This window comes from Suncus etruscus, chromosome 9 (genome assembly GCF_024139225.1).
Source record: "Suncus etruscus isolate mSunEtr1 chromosome 9, mSunEtr1.pri.cur, whole genome shotgun sequence".
In the NCBI taxonomy this organism is placed as follows: domain Eukaryota; kingdom Metazoa; phylum Chordata; class Mammalia; order Eulipotyphla; family Soricidae; genus Suncus; species Suncus etruscus.
The window spans coordinates 7,810,961-7,835,157 of NC_064856.1; the positions used below are offsets into that span (position 1 = coordinate 7,810,961).

Here is a 24,197-nt window from a genome sequence, read left to right on the forward strand (position 1 = left end):
CCTTCTGGTGATTCTCAGTCAGTAGGGCCAGTGGCTCAATGCTAGAACCCTAGAATATGGTGCTGCTCAGGGCCTGACAGTATCTGGGGTCCTATGGGCTATACCCTGTGCTGTCCTGGTACCTCCAGGCTGCACCATTTGATGCACGGGAGCCATGTGGTGTTAGGAATTGAATCAGGGTGGGCCACATTAAGGCAAGTCAGTGCCTTAATCCCTGGACTATCTCTCTGGTCCCAGAGACTAGTTTGGATTTAGGGTCACTTGTGGACTGCAGAGAAAACCTGGGCCCCCTGAAAACAAAGTGAAGCTTGTGTTCTCTTTGAGCCATGTCCTGGTCCATGGCCCACCTTCTGTTTTGGGGGTGCTTAGGACTCTGCACTCAGAGATCTTTCCTGGAAGAGCTCGGGGACCATGTAGGATGCTATGCACAAGACAAGTGCTCTGCCCACTGTGCCATCTCTGCGGCTCACCTTCTGGTGCTTGTACTTAGGAGGAATTCCCCTTGATTCTGGGGGACATGCCATGGGCAGGGCCCTGGTGCCCCCATCACACCTACCCTACCACCAACTCTAAACTTCTGCGGACTACACCCTCTCAAATTGATTCTGAATTTTTTGTTTGTTTGTTTTGGGACAGACAATATATCCAATACTCAGCTCTAGAATTACTTCTGTGAGGCTTGGTGGTGGTGGTGGGGGGAACTGTATGGAATGCTGGGTATCAACACGGGTAGACTGAGGGCAAAGGAGGCACCTCCCCACTGCTCTATCTCTCCAGCCCCTTTTAAACATTAAAAAAATTCTATTTAGGGGGCCGGAGCGGTGGCACTAGAGGTAAGGTGTCTGCCTTGCAAGTGCTAGCTTAGGATGGACCGTAATACGATCCCCAGGAGTCCCATATGGTCCCCTAAGCCAGGAGCGATTGTTGGGTGCATAACTAGGAGTAAGTCCTGAGTGTCACCGGGTGTGGCCCCAAAACAAACATAAACAAAACAAAACAAAAACAAAAACAAAATTCTATTTAGGAGCCTCCCAAGGGTCCTTCCCCATGGTTCAGTATGAGAGCCCAAGGATGTGGTGCAAGGTGCCAGCAGGGGTACCCTGGCAGTGCCCAGGCTCACCCCAAAATCTGCTCAGGAGGCCTGAGGTAGGGGAATAAGACCCCTGCCCCAACCTCTACTCTCTTCCCTAAGCTCCTCTGCCTTATGGCCTAGAGCACGCTGGGGGCAGAGGGGGGCAAGTTTGACAGGGCAGATAGACTGCCTCTAGGGTGTCTGGGCAAGGCTCTGGGCTTCTCAGGGTTCCAGTTCCTCTTGACTGGGGTGAGGAAGTAGAGAAAAGGGTAAGTGGTTGTTGCAGGGCTTGGGCCAGAGCCTGGGAGGGACTGGGAAGCAGAGCTGGGCGGGGCTGAGGCTACTTCTGAGAGGAGCCCCTTGGGAAGGCACTTCTGAGCACAGCCCGAGTGGCCCAGAGCTCCGTCCATCTGCCCTTGCTCAGGGCTGCACTGGTAGCAGGAGCTGGATTTGAGGCAGACTCTGGGGTGAGCTCACTGAGTGCTCCAGGGAACCCCACCTGATCCTGAGGCTCTGCTTTCCAGGTCCAGGACAGTTCCAGCAGGAGCCATGGCCGTCCCTGCCCGACTCCTGCTCCTGGCATCGGCTGTGCCTTTGGGTGAGCTGAGTGGCCTGGCCCGGGGTGAGGGTGGTGGTGGACCCTCTGCTGGCCCTTCAGGGACCCCTCTTGAGTGCCTGGTGTGCTGTCCAGGGGAGCAGGACGGGGCTGGGAGGGGATCAGTGACGAGTCCCCTCTACCCTTGCACAGGTCTGGGCTCGTGGGGTGTGTCCAGCCCAGGCTCGGTGGCTGGTGTGCAGGGCTCTTGCCTCCTGGTCCCCTGCATCTTCACCTTCCCGAAAGATGTCGAGGTCCCCTCCTCCGGCATCACGGCCATCTGGTACTATGACATGGCGGGCAGCAAGAAGATGGTGATTCACTCTGAGAAGCCTGAGTTGGTGGATGCCAAGTTCAGAGGACGGGCACAGCTGCTGGGGCAGGTGTTGCGGGGAACTTGCAACCTGCTGCTCCAGGACCTGCGGCCCGAGGATTCGGGCACCTATAACTTCAGGTTCGAGATCAGCGAAGGCAACCGCTGGACGGACATCAAAGGCACCAAGGTCACCGTCACAGGTAGGAAGGTCCTGACCCTGCCCTGCACCCTGCAGGGGAGCAGCAGAGTGAGCTCTCTGGGTCCCACTTTGCTGGGGACCTGCGGGGGGTCCCCTGGCCAGGCTTCCAGGCAGCTGTCCTGTCCTCAGTCCAGCCTACTGTGCCCACCATCGCGTCGCCAGCCACGCTTCTAGAAGGCACCCAGGTGGTCTTCAACTGCTCCACGCCCTACGCCTGCCTCAAGGACCCCGTGAGGCTGCAGTGGCAAGGCCAAGACCCCGAACGCTCTGTCATCTCTGACCTCCATAACCTAGACCCCGAGGGGGTCAGTCACACCGAGACACTCCGCATGGCGCTGTCCTGGCAGGACCATGGCCGGGTCCTGAGCTGTCAGCTCTCCTTGGGCAAGCACAGGGCCCAGGGCGAAATCCACCTGCAAGTGCAATGTGAGTGTCCGGCTTGGTTCTGGGCATAGTGGGCAGGAGGTGGGTCCCTCCTGCAGCCCCAGCACAGCCCCCGTCCCCCAACACCACTCTGCCCTGACTGGGTGGACACATGGACAGAGATCGCCCTTAGGAGCCTCCCCATCCCAGCTACCCCTGCCCCGAGGAAAGGTTCTCGCTCCTCTCTCTCTTTGGGTCATCCCAGCCTGGCAGAGATGCTGAGACACAATGGTCCAGAGACTCATGGCTCCCCACTTTTTAGTCTTGCTTGGGAGAACACTGTGTGGACCCCTCACTTCACTCTAGCTCTGAGGGACTTATACTGGCCAGTATCACTAGAACGTGGCAAAGAGGCGGAGGCCAATAGGCCTTCATTCTCTTCCCACCATAGAGAAACACAGTGGTGTTTCTAGAACAAGTTTGGGGAATGTTCTGTAGTGTCCGCAAGCTCTGGGATCTAGTCTTGGTGCAAGCTGGGAAGGACGTGGATGTTTCTCATTGGCTCTCCGCCACAGTCCAGTTGTCTGTATCAGATATAAATATCCCCAGGGCACCCGGTCAGAAGAAGGTTTTTTGCTTTGTTCTAGAACCACCACCAGTTACAGACCTGCCCCTCCAAATGCATTAATGCTGGGCAGGTTCCTTTCCTTTAGAAGTCTCCTTTCATCTATCTGGTCGAGATGCTGGCCAGGAGACCCTATGACTCAGAATAGAGCTAAGAATGGAAGGAGAGCCTAATTCAAACACATTAGTGCCTGTTAACTTAAAATATTCACTGGACGGGGCCGGAGAGATAGCACAGTGGTAGACAGTTTGCCATGCAAGCAGCCGATCTAGGATGGACGGAGGTTCAAATTCCCGTGCCTGACAGGAGCGATTTGGGGGTGGGGGGTGGGGTCACACCATACAGTGCTCAGGAGTTACTCCTGGCTCTATGCTTAGAAATCGCTCCTGGCAGGCTCGGGGGACCATATGGAATGCTGGGATTTGAACCACCGACCTTCTGCATGCAAGGCAAATGCCTTACCTCCATGTTATCTCTCCGGCCCCATAGGAGCGATTTCTGAGCGTAGAGCCAGGAGTAACCCTGAGCACCAGCGGGTGTGACCCAAAAAACAAAAACAAAACAAAACAAAAAAAAAACTTCATGAGTAGTTTTTTTTGTTTTGTTTTTATAACCCCAGTGAACTTCAATTAGGGGTTACTCCTGCTCTGCACTCAGGAATTACTCTTGGTGAGGCTTAGGGGAGCATATGGGATGTGGGGGATGGAACTTGGGCCATCCATGTGCAAGGCAAGTGCCCTAGCCGCTGGCCCCTAGAATATTCTCTCTGACTCCTGGAATAAAGTGTGGGTTCACAGTAGCACAGCCACATCGAAAGGGCTTCAGCTAAGAGATCATTTAGTTCAGTTCCCATGGCATGGCCACTCGAGTCACCAAAGTAGACAGGGTCAGGCCCCGTTCCAGTGTGAGTGCTCAGCGGTCCTGACACTGAGATGGGGTACGGGCAGTGTTTGTCCTGCTCAGGGGGACTGTGGGACACCTGATCAGTCAGCCTGGGTGTGGGTCCTGATAGCCGAGCCCTCCTGCACCCTGAGCCCCTCACACCAGCACCACCTCCTGCTTTGCAGATGCCCCCAAGGGCGTAGGGGTTCTCCTCAACCCCTCAAATCAGAACATTGTCCCGGGGGATCTGGTCACCCTCACCTGCCAAGTGAACAACAGCTACCCTGCGATCAGCTCCGTGCAATGGACCAGGGATGGCCAGTTGCTCTCAGCCAAGGGGCCAGTGCTGCAGCTGCCTCAGGTGACCTGGAATGATTCTGGGGTCTACACCTGCAAAGCGGGGAATGCTGTGGGCTCTTCTGTCTCGCCCCCCATCAACCTTCATGTCTTCAGTGAGTCCGGGGGTGTGGGGGAGAGACGGGTCTTGTCTAGAGAGTGGGGAGAGGTCTAGGCCTGGGGTGGTGTTGGAGGCGAGGGTTCTATGTGATGGATGGGGTGTCTGGGGTCCCGGTGAGCAGGATGGAGAGATACTGGACAAGTGCATCTCTTCCAATGTGTCCTGTACTCCCCGGCAGTGGCTGAGGTCCAGGTGAGTCCCAAAGGCATCATCATGGAGAACCAAACAGTGACTCTGGCCTGCGGGGTGCCCCGAAAGGGGACCACTACAACTGAGATCCGCTACAACTGGTACAAGAACCAGCAGCCCTTGGAAGATGCCCACAGCACCACCTTACGACTGCACCCCGTCAGCCGTGCCGACACAGGCTTCTACTTCTGCGAGGTGTCCAACGCCTGGGGCCGGGAGCGCTCTAAGCCGGTCAGCCTAGTGGTCAGCTGTAAGTGGTCAGGCAGGGGATCTAGGTCATGGGGGTGGCCTCCAGCTGGTTGGTTGGAGCCCTGGACCTGAATAGTTTTGGGTATTGACCTAGTTCTACTCCAAGAGGGCAAAGCCTTGATCTCCTTAATATTTAGTTTCCTCCTAGATGAGAAGACTTTTTTTTTAATTTTTAAATTTTGTTTTATTTTGGGCCACACTCAGTGACGCTCAGGAGTTACTCCTAGCTCTGCGCTCAGAAATTGCTCCTGGCTTGGGGGACCATATGGAACGCTGGGGTCAACTGCACGCAAGGCAAATGCCCTATCGCTGTGCCATTGCTCTAGCCCAAAGAATACATTTATTTTAAAAATTTGGGGGGGCTGGAGAGATAGCATGTAGGGCATTTGCCTTACATCCAGAAGGATGGTAGTTCAAATCCCGGCATCCCATATGGTTCCCCGTGCCTGCCAGGGGCAATTTCTGAGCATGGAGCCAGGAGTAACCCCTAAGCGCTGCCGGGTGTGACCCAAAAAACAAAAAAATTTTTGTTTGAATGGATTGAAGCAATAGTAAAGTGGATAAGGCACGAGGCTTGCAGGCTGCCAACCTGGGTTCAATCCTCGGCATCCATATGGTTGCCCAAGCACCACCAAGAGTAATACCTGGGTGCAGAGCCAGATAACTCCCGAGCATCACTGGGTGTGCTCCCCCAAACAAATAAACAAACAAAAATGGGCTTGAACTTGAAAAAAGTTGCAAGGAGACTGCAGAGCACATGGGCCAGGGATGGAACTTGTCAGTGGGGGCCTGGGACTTCATTCACAGGATCAGGATCACTCCTGGGCTCAAACCCTCTGAGGGTCAAACCTGGCTCAGCTGTGTGCAAGGCAAGCTTCCATCCTCTGTACTCTTTCTCCCCACCCACCAATTACCATCATCAGATCTCGATAGATTTTTTCATTTAATGTTTTGGCATATTTAGTTTCTATTTGCATCTGTTTTAGCTTTGTTTTGGGGTTACTCTTAATAGTGATCTGGGACCTTAAGGTGCTGAGGTTCAAACCCTGGGCCCTCCAGCTTGCAAAGCCGATGCTCTAGTCTGTTGAGTATTTTCTCTGGCTCCTCTCTCTTTTCCTACATGTAAATACACACAGGTACGTGTGCCACAGTATGTATGATCCTATGGAAGCACACAGAAGTCCATTCAAATCTGCACATGCATCTATGTTCTCTGCCTATTTCCATGTCCCCAGCTACAGATTTGCTAAATACCTCTTCTTCTGTTCCTATCACCCTCATACTAACCCTAGAGTAGTAACATTTCTGGGCATTCACAGCGACCCAGATGAAAAAAACTTAGTTATAGCCCATATTTAATGAAGCACCTCTAAGGTCCTTTTTTATGCCAAGTTTTGTGTTTTTTTTTCCAACTTTATTACAAGGCCCTAACTGCCATGTGCCACCTGGCTTCTAAGCTAAGTCGATGCCAAGTTTTTTTGTTCGTATGTCTGTTGGTTTGTTTTGTTTTGGGTCACACCCAGAAATGCTCAGGGCTTACTCCTGATTTTTTTTCAGGAATCACTCCTGGCTGGTTTAGGGGATCATATGCAATGCCGGGAACCAAACCTGGGTTGACTATATTTGAGGCAAGCATCTTACACATTGTACTAGGTCTTTGGCTCTTTAATGCCAAATATTTTCTGAGCTGGGATCCCATGTGATACCCAGGGCCATGTTTTTCTGGTTCCTTTTACCTGAAATGGTCCTTCGGCTTCCCCTGTTCTATCTGGATACTACAGCGTGGAGGGCTGGCCAGTGGTTCTGGTGCCTCACCATTTATTCTTTGCTTTCTGTCTGATTTCGATGGACTGAACCCATGCACCAGGGAAGGAGCCACACAGGCATAGTAGATGGCTTCTCTCTCTGTCACCACAAGAGCTGCTGCTGCCAGAGACTTTGTGTTGAGCATTGTGTATGTGTGTGTGTTGTGTGTGTGTCCTTGTTGCTGCCTTGCCTGTCTGAGTGGCCATAATATCAGCAAAGGGTCTGCCAGACCAAGGAACAAAAAGTGCATTCTGGGGACTAGAGAAACAGTGCAGCATGTCAGGTGCTTTCTTTGCACACAACTGACCTGTGTTTAGTCCCCAGCATCCCATAGGGCATCTGAACCTGAATCAGGCATCCTGAATTAGTAGTGACCTCTGAGAGTAGAGCTAGGGGTTACCCTGAGCATCTCCAGATATAGCCCCTAAACAATAATGTTATTTGTACTCTGGAGTTTGTGGAGACACCCAGTCTCTTGTCAGAGCCTTGTAGGACAGAGAGGGTGCAGGGGACATAGAGGATAAAGGGGCACTCTAAGAGTGTCCCTGTTTTTGGGTAACAGGCCCCTCATCTCCCTACAGACCCGCCTCTCACCCCAGTCCTGACGGCATTTCTGGAGACGCAGGGGACACCTGTGGGCCTCCTTCACTGCTCTGTGACCAGTGAGCCCCAGGCCACATTGGTGCTGTCCCACAAAGGCCTGGTCCTGGCTTCCTCCTCTGAGATGGGCTTCCAGAGCTCACGCTTCAGCATCTCCTCTGCGCCCAATTCTCTGCGTGTGGAGATCCGGGATCTGCAGCCCAAGGACAGTGGGGAGTATCAGTGTGTGGCCACTAACTCCCTGGGAAATTCCTCCTCCACCCTGGACTTCCATGCCCTGGGTAAGATGGGTTCTGGGGATAGCACTGGGAGGGGAGCCCGAGTCAGTGGCCACCTTCCTCTGAGGAAGCTACAGGGATGCCACAGTATGGTGAAGCCACTGGTTGTCATGGTTAGACTTTCCAGCTGTCTCTGCATGGGAGGTTCCTGGGAGTCTCAGCAGGATCCCTGTTCCTTGGACAGATGGTGCACACATTCTGCCTACATGTTTTGGGGCTGAAGAAATAGTACAGTGGCTAAGGTGTTTGTTTGCCTTGAATATGGCTGTTTGATCCCTGGTACCCCATAGAGTCCCCTGAGCATCACCAGGAGTGATCTTTGAATGCAGAGCCAGGAGTCAGCCTTGAGCACCACTGGATGTGGTTCAGAAACCAGACCTGACATGAAACACATTATCGTGTGTGTGTGTGTGTGTGTGTGTGTGTGTGTGTGTAAAACACCCAAAATTGATTTTCCAACAGACAGACTGCTTGAGCAGGGAGCCCATACATTCATAAAACAACACTAGTTTAACAGGATGGAAGAAAGTTCCACATCTATAATAGCATCACTTCAGTATAAACAGGTAATAGCATCATGTTCATTCCAGAAGGAAAGGCACAACTTGATAGCAAAATATTACACACACACACACACACACACACAAGTAAACTGCAGTAACCACACCAAAACTTTGGGGGAACAGTCTTTGGAGAGGAAAGTTTCCCCTGGACCTCTTTACTGGAAGTGCCTGTGTTTGTTGTTTTTTAATCAGGTTTCTGTTTTTTGTTTGTTTTGGGGGGTTGTTTTTAAGCCACACCCAGAGACGCCTAGGGATTACTTCTGGCTATGCACTCAGAAATCGCTCCTGACTTGGGGGACCCTAAGGGACTCCGGGGAATTGAACCAGGTCTGTCCTGGGTCAGCCTCATGCAAGGCAAACGCCCTACTGCTGCACTACTGCTTTGGCCCCAAGTAAAAACAGGTTTTATTTGAAAGTCCTGAGGAAGGGAAGGAAGAGAAGAGAGCATAATGAGCAGAGCACTCAAGAGAGAGCACAGTTTTCTCCATAGATGGTCGAGCCCTGGTACACAACCCAGTATGAAAGGAGGAAAGTCCACATCTCAAGACAGGAAAGGTGGAGCTCAGGCACACATGTTCTGAGTGCTTCCGTTTCTCATAGATTAGGAATTTGGGGGCCAGAGTCTGTGCTAAGGGTTCATATGCAGGGGCAGAGCACAGATGTGGAAATTTCTGTTCTCCCCAAGTTTACACAGCTGGCTGAAAATGCTCTCCTGCCCCATTCCAAAGCCACAGGAAACAAGGCTAATTGATCAGCCGTAATGGGCTGGGGTGGGGTGTGTGTGTTTGCCTCCTAAGTGGCCAAGTGAAACCCTTGCCCAATAGCAATTTAGTACAACAAATGGAGGACATGATATTGCTCATGCTGTAGATCTGGGGATCACCTGGGCCTCACCAGCAGTGCTTGAAGGCCTCCAGGGCTGTCTGGTGATGTTTAGGGGCATGCTCTGCTGAGGTAGGAAGCATGTACTCTAACTAATAAATTACCACCCCAGGCTTTCAGCTAGGGTCTCAGGTACTGTACCCAAGCCCAAGCTCTGGCTCAGAAACCTTTCAACCAGGGGCTGGAGAGGTGGCGCTAGAGGTACGGAGTCTGCCTTGCAAGCACTAGCATAGGACTGCAGTTAGATCCCCCAGGTTTCCCATATGGTCCCCCCAAGCCAGGGGGAATTTCTGAGCACATAGCCAGGAATAACCCCTGAGCATCAATGGCTATGGCCCGAAAAACATAACAAACCGAATCCTTTCAACCAAATTGAATCCAGTTGTAACCCAAAGACAGAAATTGGGATTGGAGATCAAAGCTTCCTGATCCCCAAGATTCATGAGCCAGGAAACCTTGCTCAAGTTTACTCCAGAAGCTTGGAGAGAGGAGAATCCTGCAGGGCTTCCTGGGAGAGATGGCCTGGTGCTGCAGTTGTGCAGGGAGACCCAGGCCAAGTAGGAGCGTCATCATCACCTTCTCAGAGCCTTCCTCTCCCTGTCCCCCGCAGGAGCTCGTGTCCTCATCAGCCCAGCCACGGAAGTGGTGGAAGGGCAGGCGGTGACTTTGAGCTGCCAGAGTAGCTTGCCCATGACGCCTGACACCAGTTTCTCATGGTACCGGAATGGAGTCCTGATTCTCAAGAGCCCCAGCAGCAGCCTCCAGCTCCCGGCGGCCACCAGCACTGACGCTGGCTCCTACCACTGCCGACCCCAGGATGGCCACAGTGCCAGCGAACCCTCCTCAGCTGCTGTCCTCACTGTGCTCTGTGAGCTGCCTTCCTGCCTGGGGGACAGGGAGAGGAAGGGGGACAGGGGCAGGAGTGGCAGGGGCAGCATCAGGCACCCCCAGGGTCTGTGTCAAGAGGGCAGCCAATGGCCTGGGCCCATGGCTGAACTGGAGGATTGAGGGGTCCCATCATCCAACTCCAGACACTTTAGGGGTCTTTGGCTCTAGCTCTAGCCCACTGTGGACCCCTGTCCAAACTCTGTCCTCCCCAGCTGGGAGACAGTATTCTCTGTCACATGTGTGCTGGCCCAGTCCTGCCCTCAAGGGGATGGAAGAACATCTCAACCTGGTAACAAATGTCAGCTAGTGGATGCTCCTGAATCCAGAGGCCATGTGTGTGTCTCTGTGCATGTATGTGTGTGTTGTGTGTAGGGTGTGTGTATGGGGTGTGAGGCTAGGCAGGCTGCAAGCTCAAGAGTCCCTGTCACCATCCACTTCCAGAGGCCTCGGGGGGCATGGCAGAGGCCTCCTTGGCTGTCAGGGGAGTTGGCATGGAGTTGAGAGATGAAGGGCAGGCAAGAGGGCTTTGTGGAAGAAGCTGTATGCAGAAGGAAACAATAGAGCCAGACCCCCTGGGAATGTGAGGTGCAGTCTCTCTGCACAGGACTTTATTCCAGCTAGGAATGGTGCTATTTGAACCAGGAAGGAGGGTTTAATAGTGCCCAGGGCAAAGCCTGTCTAGAGTACAGGCAGGGTTGGGGGGGGGGGGAGGAGGGAGATTTGGAACATTGGTGATGGGATTGTTGCACTGGTGAAGGGGGAGTGTTCTTTACATAACTGTAACATACAACTACAATCATATTTGGAATCACGGTGTTTAAATAAATTATTAATAAATAAAAAATAAAAGTGCCCGGGCAAGGCTAGAACCACAGTACAGCCTTCACGTAGCTTATTCCCAGTATCCCATAGGGTCCTCCAAGCACTGCCTCCAGAAGTAATTTCTGAGAGCGGAGCCAAAAGTGACCCTTGAGCATAGCACGGTGTGGCCCTAAAACTTTTTCGGCGGGGCCACTCATGGTGGTTCCCTAGGGTTACTTTTAGCTCTGTGCTCAAGAATCACTCCTGGCAGGCTGGGGGCATATGGGCTGCTGGGGATTAAACTCAGGTCTGCAGCCCACCATGCTATCACTCCAGCCTCCTGACCTTAAGAAAATGTTAAAAAGACAAAGTGCCTGGGACAGGTGTGAGCTTAGTTCTGGGGGTGTTGCCACAGCTTGGGGTCCCCAACAAGGCAAGGAGTGGGAAGACAGTTCTCTCCCCGCTTGTCGTGGGTTCTGGGAACCACCCCAGCTGTGGTGGAGGCCTCTCAGGAGCCCACACTGCCCTCCCTGCAGATGCCCCGCGCAGGCCCATCCTCACTGCCCAGCTGGATCCCGAGGCCAAAGTGATCGGAAGACGCCGAGGGCTCCTACTGTGCCGCGTGGACAGCGACCCACCCGCGCGGCTGCGGCTGCTCCACGGCCACCGCGTCATGGCCTCTTCCCTGCCCTCGTGCAAGGGCTGCTCCCCACGCCTGAAGGTCACCCGAAGCCCCAACCTACTCCGCGTGGAGATCATGGACCCAGTGCTGGAGGACGAGGGTGTGTACTTGTGTGAGGCGGCCAACGACCTGGGCAACTCATCTGCTTCGGCCACCTTTGATGGCCAGGGTGAGTGGGCCGGGGCAAGGCCGGGCAGGGGCACCCTCAGCTCAGGAGGTGGGCGAAGGCCAGAGACCACTGCAACAAGATTCCCTCTGGGGAGGAAAGTGGAGCCCTCAACAGTGAATTCAAGGGTCTCCAGCTGGACACCACTGTCTCAACCTCGCCTCTCTGTCAGGCCCAGAACCTATTTCTCAGAGTCTCCCCTGTGGCATCACTCACTCTCTACCCACCCAGTGGGTGCCTTAGTTTCCTGACACCTTCAGGCTGACCTCCAGGGTTGGTGGGGGGAACCAAACCTCCGGGGACTTGCCTGTCTGGTCATTTTTATTTGTTAGTTTGGTGGCCACATTCGACGGCACTTAGGGGATCCTCCTGGCTCTGGGCTAGAAATCCCTCCTGCCAGGCTCTGGGGACCATATGAGATGCCAGGGATCAAACCGGGTCAGTTGCATTCAAGACACACATGCTTCCTGCTGTGTTATCACTCCAGCCCCTTGGCTGTCTGATTTTCAGCCACTGTCTTGTTCATCACACCGAGTCCCACGCTGCAGGAGGGCAGCACAGCCAATCTGACATGTGTCGTGAGCAGAGACGCTGCCGAGAACCCTGCCAACTTTTCCTGGTTTCGGAACGGGCAGCTGTGGACTCAGAGCCTCCTGCCTACGGTGACCCTGCAGCCTGTGGGCAGAAGGGATGCAGCCCTCTATGCCTGTCGCATCTGGGCTGAGGCTGTCAGCCAGCTTTCTGCTCCTGTCATCCTAAGCGTGTTGTGTGAGTGATGGGCAGGGGCGCAGTGTGCTGGGCAAGAGGGTGGACTGGGCAGCTGGTAAGTGCAAAGTCAGGCCAGGTGTTGTGTACTCATACTGGCATGTGTGGTGCTAAACTGAACGTGTCCCATGTCCCTGCAGACCCCCCCGGCCCACCCAAGCTGTCAGCTTTCCTAGATATGGACCAGGGACACACGGCCGTGTTTGTCTGCACTGTGGAGAGTCAGCCCCAGGCCCAATTGGCTCTGTTCCATGGGGACAGCCCTCTGGTCACCAGCCTGCAGTCACCACTCCCGGCCAGTAGTCGCTTTCAGGCCAAAGCCACGGCCAACTCCCTGCAGCTAGAGATCCATGAGCTGGGCCTTGAGGACTCGGGCAGCTACCGCTGTGAGGCCACAAATGTCTTGGGGTCGGCCAATACTTCGCTCTTCTTCCAAGTCCGAGGTGAGTGGGGGGTTCCCAGAAGATGTGTTAGATTCAGAGCCCTGAAAGTTACTCTGGCCAGGTTTTGAGCAGAGTGGCATCGATTTAGTGCAGAGATATGTTCTTTTCAGTAAAGGACAGTTTCTAGCCAACCCACAGGTTTCCTTCCGTCTCCATCTAACTATGTTTGCCTGCAATAACTGTGTCAACCAATAGGTAGCAATGCCAATCACACGCAAGGTGGTTTGCATAGAACAAAAAATTTTGTTTTTATGGTTTAGTTTGGATTTTAACCCTTTATCAGATGAGTAGTGAGCAAATAGTTTTTCTCTCAATCTGTAGAGTATCTTTTAAGTTTTGTCAATGTTTCTTTTTGAAGTTCTTTCTGACAAATAACTTCTTTTGCAATCATATAATTGTGTTACTTAAAAAGAATTCTTGGAGGTTAGAGAGATGGTATAGTGGGTAAGGCTCTTGCCTATCACTTGGCCAGTCTGATTTGATCCTGGAATCCCATATGACTCCCTGAGCCTGCCTGTAGTGATTCCTGAGTACAGAGTTGGAAGTAAATCCTGAGCATGACCAGGTGTGGGTCCCCCAACCCAAAAATTCTTGGGGTAGGAGAGATAGAGAACAAGATGCTTGTCTTCCATGTCACTGACCCATGTTCAACCCCCAGCATCACATATGGTTCACTGAGCCCTGCTAGGAGTGATCCCTGAGCACAGACAGAACTAGGAGTAAGTCCTGAGCCCAACCAGATGTAGTTTGAAAGAATTCTTCACATAAAACCTAGTCTAGGGGGCTGGGAGCAGGTAGAGCATTTGCCTTTTATGCAGACAACCCGGATTTGATCCTAGCATCTAATATGGTCCCAGAAGTCATTCCTGAGTGACGAGACAGTAGAAACTCCTGATTATTGCTGGAATAGCCATCCCCAAAACTAAACCAGGCAAAAAAAAAAAAATCCAAAGTTTTTTTTTTCTTCAAAATGTATCTCTCCATATTGAACTGGAGAGATAGTATTGATCTTACCATGCATGGAACAGTGTAGGCAAACCACCCCAGTTCAACCCAGTTTAAAACTTGGTACCACAGATAGTCTTCCGAGCACCACCAAAAGTTACTCGAGTACAGAGCCAGGAATAACCCCTGAGCACCACTGGTTTGATCCAAACTCATCCCCACTAAACAAACAGACAAACAAAACTCTAAAATTTTCTTGAATCCAGAGAGAAAAGACACTTTGCTTATGGAATTAGGGGTGGGGAGAGAATAAGACTTCTCATCAGGAACCCTAGAGAAAAGACATGAAATCTCTTAATATATTTCAAGTATAAAGTAACAAAAAGTTTTGGGAAAGAGCAATAGCACAGCAGATAGGGTATTCGCCTTGCACATGGCTGACCTGGTATTCCATATTCCAGTATTCCATATGGTCCCTCGAGCCTGCCAGGAGTAATTTCTGACTGCAGAGCCAGGAGTAACCAATAAGTGTGGCCCAAAAATAATAATAAAAAAGTAACAAAGTTTTAATCCATAATTCTGCCTGTCTGTCTGTCTGTCTGTCTATCTATCTACGATTGTTCAGGAATAAGGAGCACTCAGGACAGCTTCAAGATCAAATTCTTCAACCCTTCCTTCAGTGTCCCCTGAACACTGCAGCAATATTCCTGTCTTGTTCATTTTTCTTCCAGAAGTCTCCCTTATCTCTTATATTCTCTCTCAAAATTTCCAGTGTGGTCCTACCCTGTTATGAGTTCCATCTTCCTTTTATTTGGATTTGAGTCTATGTTTCTGGCCTCCACAGTAGTCTATTTTATTTTCATAAAGTCTTATCTTTTTTTGTTTTTTTTTGGTGGGGCCACACCTGGAAGTTCTCAGGATTTACTCCTAGTGGTGCTCAGGGAACCATCTGAAGTGCCAGAGATTGAACCCAGGTCGGCTATGTGCAAAAGCCCTACCTGCATACTACTGTCCTAGTTCCAATCTTCTTATAATCTGAAAAACAATTAATAAATCAGGAAAAAGAAATGTCAATATCCAGAGTTCCATGTAGGTCAAAGAAAAATAAACATCTTTTATCTCTCACATTGACAATCAATAATGTGTTTTGAACATTTATCTAGGATTTTGGCCCCATAAAATTTTATTTATTAGTTTTTGTTTGTTTTGGTTTTGGGGCCACACCCGGCAGGACTCAGGGGTTACTCCTGGCTCTATGCTCAGAAATTGCCCCTGACAGGCTCCGGATAGCAGATGGGATGCCAGGGTTCGAACCACTGTTCTTCTGCATGCAAGGCAAACACCCTACCTCCATGCTATCTCTCTGGCCCTTATATATTAGTTTTGATGGTAGGAGGTGGGGAGCATACTTAGGGGTAAATCTTGCCAGTGCTCCAGGACCCATATGGGATGTTGGAGATTGAAGTGGGGTTAGCTTCTTCTTAGAAGCTGTACTGTTGTTCCAGTCTCTAAACTTCCATACATTTTTATGTATTTATTTATTTATTTATTTATTTATTTATTTATTTTTGGTTTTTGGATCACACTCTACAGTGCTCAGGAATTACTCCTGGCTCTACACTCAGAAATTGCTCCTGGCAGGCTCTGGGGACCATGTGGGATGCTGGGATCTGAACCACCATCCTTCTGCATGCAAGGCAAACACCCTACCTCCATGCTCTCTCTTTTTATTTTTATAGAAACCTCTCCTGGGAGTGTTCAGTGGTGCCTGAGGGCCACCTGGGCCAACCTTGGCAGTGCTCTTGGGGGCCTAATAGTCCAAAGGGTGGAACTCAGGGCCTTGCACAGGCAAGGGCTGTGCTCCACCACTGAACCACCTGAGCCCCTGTTCTCATGTCTTTTCTTACATATAATACTCATTTGACAGAAGAAGGAACTGTTAGGAGCTTGCACATAATGCACAGTTCACAGGGACCATCAGTGGTTCTGGACTAATATGGTTCTGATCCCAAAAACAACCTTGCCTTCGCAGACCTTATGTCCCACTCACCCCCCTTGTCTCCTGCCTTGGAAGTGGGGATTGAGGGGTATAAGGAACAGCCCTTTGCCTGATTTCTGGCTTCTGAGCTTTTGCCTGATTTCTGGCTTCTGGTCTTTTGTGACCTGGGGCCTGGGGACAGACTGGGATGGACAGAATTCAAGATTAGGCAGTGGCTAAGTTCCTCTTCTAAGTCACCCAGTCTGAGTTCAGCTCATAACCAGGACAGTGGCATGGCCTAAATCCCACCTCTTTCACTGCCTTTAGGGATCAATGCAGTGTTTGTCAAGTGCTAATATGCCCCTGGTACTGGTTACAGGTCAAATGAGCTGGACCCTATGGTAGACAGATGTGCTTTTACAGCAAAACTGTATCTTAAGGGGATGGGAAAAACCAAAAAACACAGCAAGAAGAGTACTTGCCTTGCACACAGCTGACCTGGATTCGATCCCCAGCATCCCATATGGTCTCCTGAGAACTACCAGGAGAGATTCCTGACCACGAAGTTGGGTTCAATCCTTGAGCATCTTTGGGTATGGTCTAAACTGTCCCCCCAACAAGTTCTTAATTCGTGTTCTCCCGTGAACACATAACTTGCTTGTTTGTCTGTGTATTGTTGCTTGTCTACTTCCATTCTGGAGAAGCCTGTGTTCTCTTTCAAACACAAAATTCTCCCTTTCTCTTCCCTCACATCTTTCTAAATAAGTTCCAGTAAAAATTTTCCTGTTTGGGAGCCAGAGAGACAGCATGGAGGTAGGGTGTTTGGCTTGCATGCAGAAGGACAGTGGTTCGAATCCTGGCATCCCATATGGTCCTCTGAGCCTGCCAGGAGCGATTTCTGAGCATAGAGCCAGGAGTAGCCCCTGAGCGCTACTGGGTGTGACCCAAAAACAAAAAGCAAAAACAAAAAACAAAAACAAACAAACAAAATTTTCCTGCTTGGGGCCGGAGAGATAGCACAGCATTAGAGCATTTGCCTTGCATGCAGTCAATCCAGGACGGATGGTGGTTCAAATTCCGGCATCTCATATGGTCCTGAGCCAGGAGTAACCCCTGGGTATGACTGGAAAAAAAAAAAAAAAACAGAAAAAAATTTTTTTCTGCTTTACCAAAACAATAACAACAAAACAACCCCCAAACCTACAAACACATCCCAACCATATACCCAAAGAGGGTGCTGGTTGATGAATCCAGGACAGACACAGAGCAGGCATCTGGAGAGGTGCATGGTGAAGGGGCGCTAGGGTTTGCACAGAGTTTGGACAGTTTGGACACAGGAAGGGCCCAGTGGGAGGCCTCTGGGAGGGTAGGGCAACTGGCTCTCACTGGCTCTCAGTTTGTCCCTGTAGGGGCCTGGGTGCACGTGTCCCCTTCGCCAGAACTCCAGGAAGGCCAGACTGTGGTCCTGAGCTGCCGGACACCCATGGGGATCCCAGCAGGAAGCTCATATCACTGGTATCGAGATGGCCGCCTCCTTCAGGACTCCACCTCGGCCACACTCAGTTTTGCTGCCATCAGTGCGAGGCAGGCTGGAGCCTACCACTGCCAAGTGCAGGCCCCAACATCTGCCACCACCAGCCTAGCCACGCCAGTCAGCCTCCATGTGACCTGTAAGCCCTTTCATTCTATCTATTTCCTGATGCTACAGGACCAGGTCTAGGAGTTGGAACTGGCCTGTGACTCCACGGGAGCAGGCTGGGTAAGGAACAGTCTCCTGAGCTCTGATGTCCCCCGTTGCCTGCAGATGCCCCGCGCCAGCTGGCATTCACCACCCTGATGGACACAGGCCCAGGGCGCCTGGGCCTTCTCCTGTGCCAAGTGAACAGCGACCCTCCGGCCCAGCTGCGTCTGCTCCAGGGGGACCATCTTGTAGCCTCCACTCTGAAGGGGCTGGAAAAACCTGCTGACCACTCCCCCATGCTTCAAGTGACTGTGACCCTCAATGCATTGCGCCTGGAGATCCACAACGCGACTCTGGAAGATGAGGGCGTCTATACCTGCCAGGCCAGCAATTCCCTGGGCCAGGTCTCGGCCTCAGCCAACTTCGATGCCCAGGGTCAGTGTGAGGGTTAAGTGTGGATGAGTGAAGGGCCAGGGCACAGTTCAACGGTAGAGCATTTGCTTTGCATATAGAAGGTCCTGGGCTGGACTCTGGACTCTGCGAATATACAACAAAATAAAAGCAGGAGAGCCTGAGAGATAGGACAGTGAGTAAGGAACTTGCCTTGCACATAGCTGACCTCAGTTCAACCCGCGGCACCACATAGAGTGTCTTGAGTATTGCCAGGAGTGATCCCTGAGAACAGAATCAGGAATAAGACTTGAGCAACACTAGATGTGGCTCTCCCGAAAAGGAAAAAATAAAGGAGTGCCAGAGTGAAAGCATAGTGGGAAGGGTGTTTGTCTTGCTGACTGGAATTTAATCCCTGGCATCCCATTTGGTTCCCAAAGCACTGCCAGAAGTAACTCCTGAGTGCAAAGCCAGGAGTAACCCCTGAGCACCAATGGGTGTGGCCCCCAAACCAAACCAGAGCAAAACAAACAAACAAACAAGAAACAAACAAAAGCTGCTAGGTTACATGGCTGTGCAGTGGACATGTGCAAGCAGAAAGGAGGTGCTCCAGGAGAAGCCTCGAGAGGGGGGCAGCCCAGATTCTCCCCTGCTCCCTGCCCCAGGCTGAGAGAAGGTTCGGACGACCTGAGAAAGGAGCAGCTGGGGCCGGGAGGTGGCGCAAGAGGTAAGGTGCCTGCCTTGCCTGCGCTAGCCTTGGACGGACCGCGGTTCGATCCCCCGGCGTCCCATATGGTCCCCCAAGCCAGGAGCGACTTCTGAGCGCATAGCCAGGAGTAACCCCTGAGCGTTACCGGGTGTGGCCCAAAAACCAAAAAAAAAAAAAAAAAAAAAGAAAGAGAAAGGAGCAGCTGTTTCCCAAGCTCCCCTCTAAGCCCTGAAAGGCCAAGGGCTCCTGGCCACAGTGAAGGGGGGCTTGGACATGAACCCACTCAGCAGCACCTCCTGTCTCTCCTTCCTCAGCTGTGAGTGTGCAGATATGGCCCCAGCCAGCTATACAGGAGGGACAGCCGGCGACCCTGACCTGCCAGGTGTGGACCAGCCAGCCAACCCAGCTCAACTACACCTGGTACCAGGACGGGCATCAGCGACCAGGTACCCGCTTCATCTCCCTGCTGAACGTCACGGTGGTGGACGCTGCCTCCTATAGCTGTGGAGTGGCCAGCCCTGGCCGGGCCCCACGCCTCTCCAGGCCTGTCGCCCTGGACGTCCTCTGTAAGTCGGCTGGGGCTCAGCAGGAGTTTGGGGGAGATCTGAGAAGTGCCACGCAGCCTCTGGGGATCAGACCGGAGCCCCACAAGTGTAGTGTGGGAATCTAGAACCTAGCTAGTGGCGCCTTAGAGGTGGGGAGACTGGGATAGGTTCGAGATGGCAGGAGCATTGAACATGCCCTGACAATTGACTGCTGCATAGCTGAACCTCACCATGGGTGATTGTCCCCACAGATGCCCCCCGGAACCTCCGCCTGACCTCTCTGTTGGAGAGTCAGGGTGGGCCACTGGCCCTGGTGCAGTGCACAGTGGACAGTCGCCCACCCGCCCAGCTGGCCATCAGCCGTGCTGGCCGTGTCCTGGCCTCCTCCACTGCAGCCTCCAGCCCCAACTCCCTTCGCCTGGAGCTGTGGGAGCGGGGACCCCGCCAGGAGGGCCTCTACAGATGTTCTGCTCACAACCCCCTGGGCCAGGCCAATACATCCCTGGAGCTGCAACTTGAGGGTGAGGTGGGGGGGGGTCCCATATACCATGAAGACCAATCAGCCGGGATGTCAGAGAGCCCAGCTGATCATAGCTCCTTGGAACAGGTGTGCAGGTGAAGCTGGCCCCCTCAACTACTGTGACCGAGGGGACCCCTGTCACAGTGACCTGTGAGGACCCGGCTGCCCTGCCACCCACCCTCTACACCTGGTATCACAATGGCCGATGGTTGCAAGAGGGGCTCGAAACTGCCCTCTCCTTCCCCAGGGCCACTCGGGCTCACGCTGGTGCCTACACATGCCAGGGACAGGATGCCCAGGGCACCCGAAGTTCCAGACCCGCTGCCCTGCATGTACTCTGTGAGTGGGGCAGGGGCCTGGGGGGTTGGGAGGGCAGCAGGGAAGGAGGGAGGCCACAGGACCAGAGTGGAGATAGGAAGGGGTCTGGGGAAGGAAGATGTGGGTGACAAAACCTGTCCTTCAGAGGGAGTGTCACTTGTAATAAGTGACTGGATGGGGCCAGAGTGACTGCACAGGTGTTAGTCTTGCACACAGCTGAACTAGGTTCTGTCCTTGGCATCTCATCTGGTCCCCTGAGCACTGCCAGGAGTGATTCCTGAGTGCAGAGCTAGGAGGAACCCCTGAGTATCACCGGATGTGGCCCCCCTGAGAAAAGAAGTAACTGGACATTTGGGAGGAGGCTTTAGACAGACAGGAAGGTTCCCCTCCAGGTCTCCAACTATGCCCTTTCGCCCACAGATGCGCCTCGAGACGCCGTCCTGTCCTCCTTCCAGGACTCCAGAGTCAGCCCCGCAGCCCTGGTTCAGTGCACGGTAGACAGCGAGCCCCCTGCTGAGCTAACCCTGTCCCGCCAAGGCAGGGTGCTGGCCACCAGCCACGGGGCCCCTGGTGAGGTGGCAGACATAGGCCAAGTCCAGGCGGCCCGTAATGCCCTGAGGCTGCAGTTGCACGACACGCCCTTCGGGGATGGGGACACATTCGTGTGCACGGCCCGAAACCCACTGGGCTCCATCAGCACTACCAGGCAGCTGCAGGTGGAAGGTGGGTGCACGGGTTGGGCCAGTGGGGCGAGGGGACATCCACACGGAGCCCATGCAGGCTGGGGAAGGTGATGCGAAAGGGTCTGTGCTCCACCCTCCAGGGGCTGCTGCCCAGTCTGAGGGGGAAAACTGTAGCGCACACGTGTGTGTGTGTGTGTGTGTGTGTGTGTGTGTAAGGAGTCCCCACAAGGGGTCAAGATGTCCGTAGGGAGTTCAGATGAAAAAATACACACCCCCTAATACCACACACACGCATGTATTCACTAGATGCACAACACATATGAACGCACAAACACATAAACAAATCACATATACACACAAACACACAGACACAGACACCGGCATATATGGATGCATATACTCACACGCGTACGCAGAGCCCAGCCTGGGAGAGGGGTACCCCTGTCCAGGGAAGGACAGGTACACCCGTGCCCCAGGGAGGAAGTCCAGTTCCCTGAAAGTCCAATTTGGGGGTGAGACTCAGCTACATCCACCAAAAAGCCTGGCTGAATGAAGGTGGCACAGGCCCTATGCCCCCCTTCAAGGGGAAAAGCCAGCTCTGGCCCCAGAGTCATCAGTCTGAGCTGCGGCCCCCAACCCAACGCAAGGCCCGAGTGGCAGCCACCCTAGAAAGTACAGAACTCCCAAACACCAGGTTGTCCTAAGGCCCAGACACAGCAGTTGGAAGCAGAGACACCCCTGAATGCACAAACTTCCCAGACCACCCCTGAGGTCATCCTCAGGCCCTGGCTACTGCAGGCTGACACCTGTCCCTTTCCCGCAGGTGTGCGTGTGGTGGCAGAGCCAGGGCTGGACGTGCGGGAGGGCACAGTGCTGAACCTGAGCTGTCACTTGCCTGGTGGCCCAGAGCCCGGGGCCAACTCCACCTTCTCCTGGCTCTGGAATGGCCGGCAGCTGCACACGGGGCCCCTGCCCATCCTCGGCTTCTCCCGCGTGGCCCGAGGCCAGGCCGGCGTGTACCAATGCCGGGCAGAACATCCAGCTGGGACCACCACGTCTGCTGCCGTCCTGCTCCGAGTGCGCTGTGAGTGTGCTACCCAAATGGAGTGTGACCTTGGGGACTTCATAGCCCTATCTTGGCAGCTAGCAGGGACCCCAAACTCACTGCAGCTAGCACGCTTCTGTTCGGTCATGATCTGGAGACCTGGACAGTTCTGCTGCTCTCTCCCCATTAGGCCAAAGCTGTCTAGTACCTGGTCTGACGGATTTCCAACGCTGCACCTCCTGACTCTTGCTTGGTCCTGGGTCCAGCAGTGTCCTGAACTTCCTATATAGGTTTATGTTCCAGGAGATGCTGTGAGGCCTCTCAAGGCCAAACCCTGAGACCACACAAAGTCTCTTATGCTGCCTACCCCTGGGCAGTCCAGATCCGAGGAACAGGAATGGGTTCCTCTCCATGAAATGAGCAGCCAATTCTGGCTCTAGAGTCTAGGAAGAGGAGGTGTTTTGTTAGTGTGTTTTGTAAGGGCCACATCCAGAGACGCCCAGGGGTTACTCCTGGCTCTGTGCTCAGGAATCACTCCTGGTAGTGGTCAGGGAACCATACTGGGTGTTGGAGATCAAACCCAGTGGGTGCCAGGCAAATGCCCTACCTGGGAGGGGAAGAACCCAGTTGTTTCCTGCCATCACCACTGCTCTGTGGCTTCCATCAGACCCTCCGGATACGCCCACCATGACGGTCTTTGTAGAGCCTGAACGTGGAGGCCAGGGCATCCTAGACTGCCGAGTGGACAGCGAACCCCTGGCCAACCTCACCCTCCACCTTCGGGGTCAGCTGGTGGCCGCCAGCCAGCCCTGGGGCACCCCTGCCCAGCCTCACATCCGTGTCTCCGCGTCCCCCAATGCCCTGAGGGTGGACATGGAGGCTCTGAAGCCCAGTGACCAGGGGGAGTACGTGTGCTCAGCCTCCAATGCACTGGGCTCCGCCACCACCAAGGCCTACTTTGGAACCAGAGGTGAGGGACAGCTGTTTCCAGGGCCACAGGGCCCCATCCCGGGTAGGCGGCTTCCCAGATCCTTTCTGTGACAACCAGTTGGTTGTCTCATGCAGAGCTATGTGGGGAGGATTCACCTGGGGAGGCCTCGAAGGGCATAACCCCCCATCCTGCATCCCCTGACTCCCGTCCACACTTGGTCTCTGTTCCAGCTCTGCAGCGCCTGCGCCTGTTCCAGTGGCTACTCTGGGGCCTGGGGCTGCTGGCGGCTCTCTTGTTGCTACTACTGGTCCTGGGGGTCTGCTACACATGGAGGTGGGTCTGAAGCAGAGGGGTGCTGGGGCACCTTCTCCATCCAACAAGCCTCCAACATTCCCGGGGGGTGCCTTGTCTGACTTCATGCTTCCTTGCCTTCTAGAATGTTCTTTAAGGGTAGTAATGGCCTCTTATTCTCTCTCTCCTGCCTGGGAAGCAGGAGCAGTTAAGCACCATCACGCTCTGTGTGTGTGTGTGTGTGTGTGTGTGTGTGTGTGTGTGTGTGTGTGTGTGTGTGTGTTGGTATTTGGGCCACATCCAGCAGTGCTCCAGGTTTACTCCTGGCTCTGTGCTCAGAGATTCTAACAGGCCAACTATATGCGCGGCCAATGCACCCCTGTCCTGTGGGAACCCCCCCCCCCCCCCCGGTCTGCAGTTCTCTCTGACTGAACTCTTTCTTACCCTCTCAGGAGGAAATTTTCCAATCAGCTGAGTGTGGGTGAAAATTCGGTGGAGATGACATCTCAGAAGGAGATGATGCAGGTAGGTGTGACACACAGACACAAGCATATGTAACCCCCAGTCCCCGCTGCCATCGCAGACCATGCTCATTTATGGGAGGGCATTGGAGAGGGGAGACTGGGAGAGAAGACAGATAGGGGCAGCCCTATTCTGATGGTGGCAAAGAGAAGCCCTTGTTTAAAGTGACAGAGACAGACACTGAACTGGGCAAAATCATTGTCCACTTCTAGATACAACTCCACCTGCCTCCCAGGCCTTCCCTTCCCCACTCCCCAGTCCAACCATGCAGTTCTGAAAATCTCTTTCTGATGCCCCATAAAGAGAACGTATTTGGGGGCCAGGTTTCCCAGCCACATGACCAGTCTCTGTGGAGCCCTTCCCAAGATCGCCCTTCAGGTTCCCCTAGAGTCCTCCAGTGACTAGAATTTTCTTTGTGAGAAGCTCTTGGATCCCGCGGCAACCTCATCCAGTTCTTCACTGTTCAGCTGATTCAGGGGGTTGCCTGCCCTCAGAAGGAAATGGAAGCTGCAATCTCTGAGGACTCCCAGGAACAAAACTTTGTGGGTTCTACCAACCTCTTCAAAAACTATGTGGCAGTAGTTGTCTTTCTATGCCCTGGCTCCAAATATCTTGCCTGAAGCACTTTGGGTAATGGATGTTGAAGGTGAACAACAATCCCCTCAAGAGAATGGAGGATCTGGAGAAAAACTGAAGAGAAATTAGTTGCTTGTGTTCTCGTGTTTTCCATGTCTTTTTCTCTTTTCATTCTCACAAGCTAGAAAGGTCCTATTTTAGACAGTCTGTGTTAAGTTGCTCACATAAGAGACCAAATACAG

The 24,197-nt window shown here is 53.1% G+C and overlaps 1 protein-coding gene across 1 annotated transcript; it reads left to right on the forward strand.

Moving 5' to 3' along the window:
• Positions 1–1,621: 1,621 nt before the first annotated feature.
• On the forward strand, positions 1,622–23,918 carry SIGLEC1 (sialic acid binding Ig like lectin 1). Its single transcript, XM_049779486.1, has 20 exons — positions 1,622–2,183; positions 2,312–2,608; positions 4,238–4,504; positions 4,688–4,948; positions 7,335–7,634; positions 9,687–9,944; positions 11,302–11,616; positions 12,124–12,381; positions 12,519–12,821; positions 17,154–17,414; positions 17,549–17,860; positions 18,839–19,090; positions 19,321–19,590; positions 19,677–19,928; positions 20,328–20,630; positions 21,414–21,674; positions 22,303–22,605; positions 22,797–22,899; positions 23,310–23,382; positions 23,803–23,918. The coding sequence occupies exons 1-20, from the start codon at positions 1,622–1,624 to the stop codon at positions 23,848–23,850; spliced, it is 5,259 nt and encodes a 1,752-aa protein (XP_049635443.1). The 3' UTR covers positions 23,851–23,918.
• Positions 23,919–24,197: the final 279 nt, after the last annotated feature.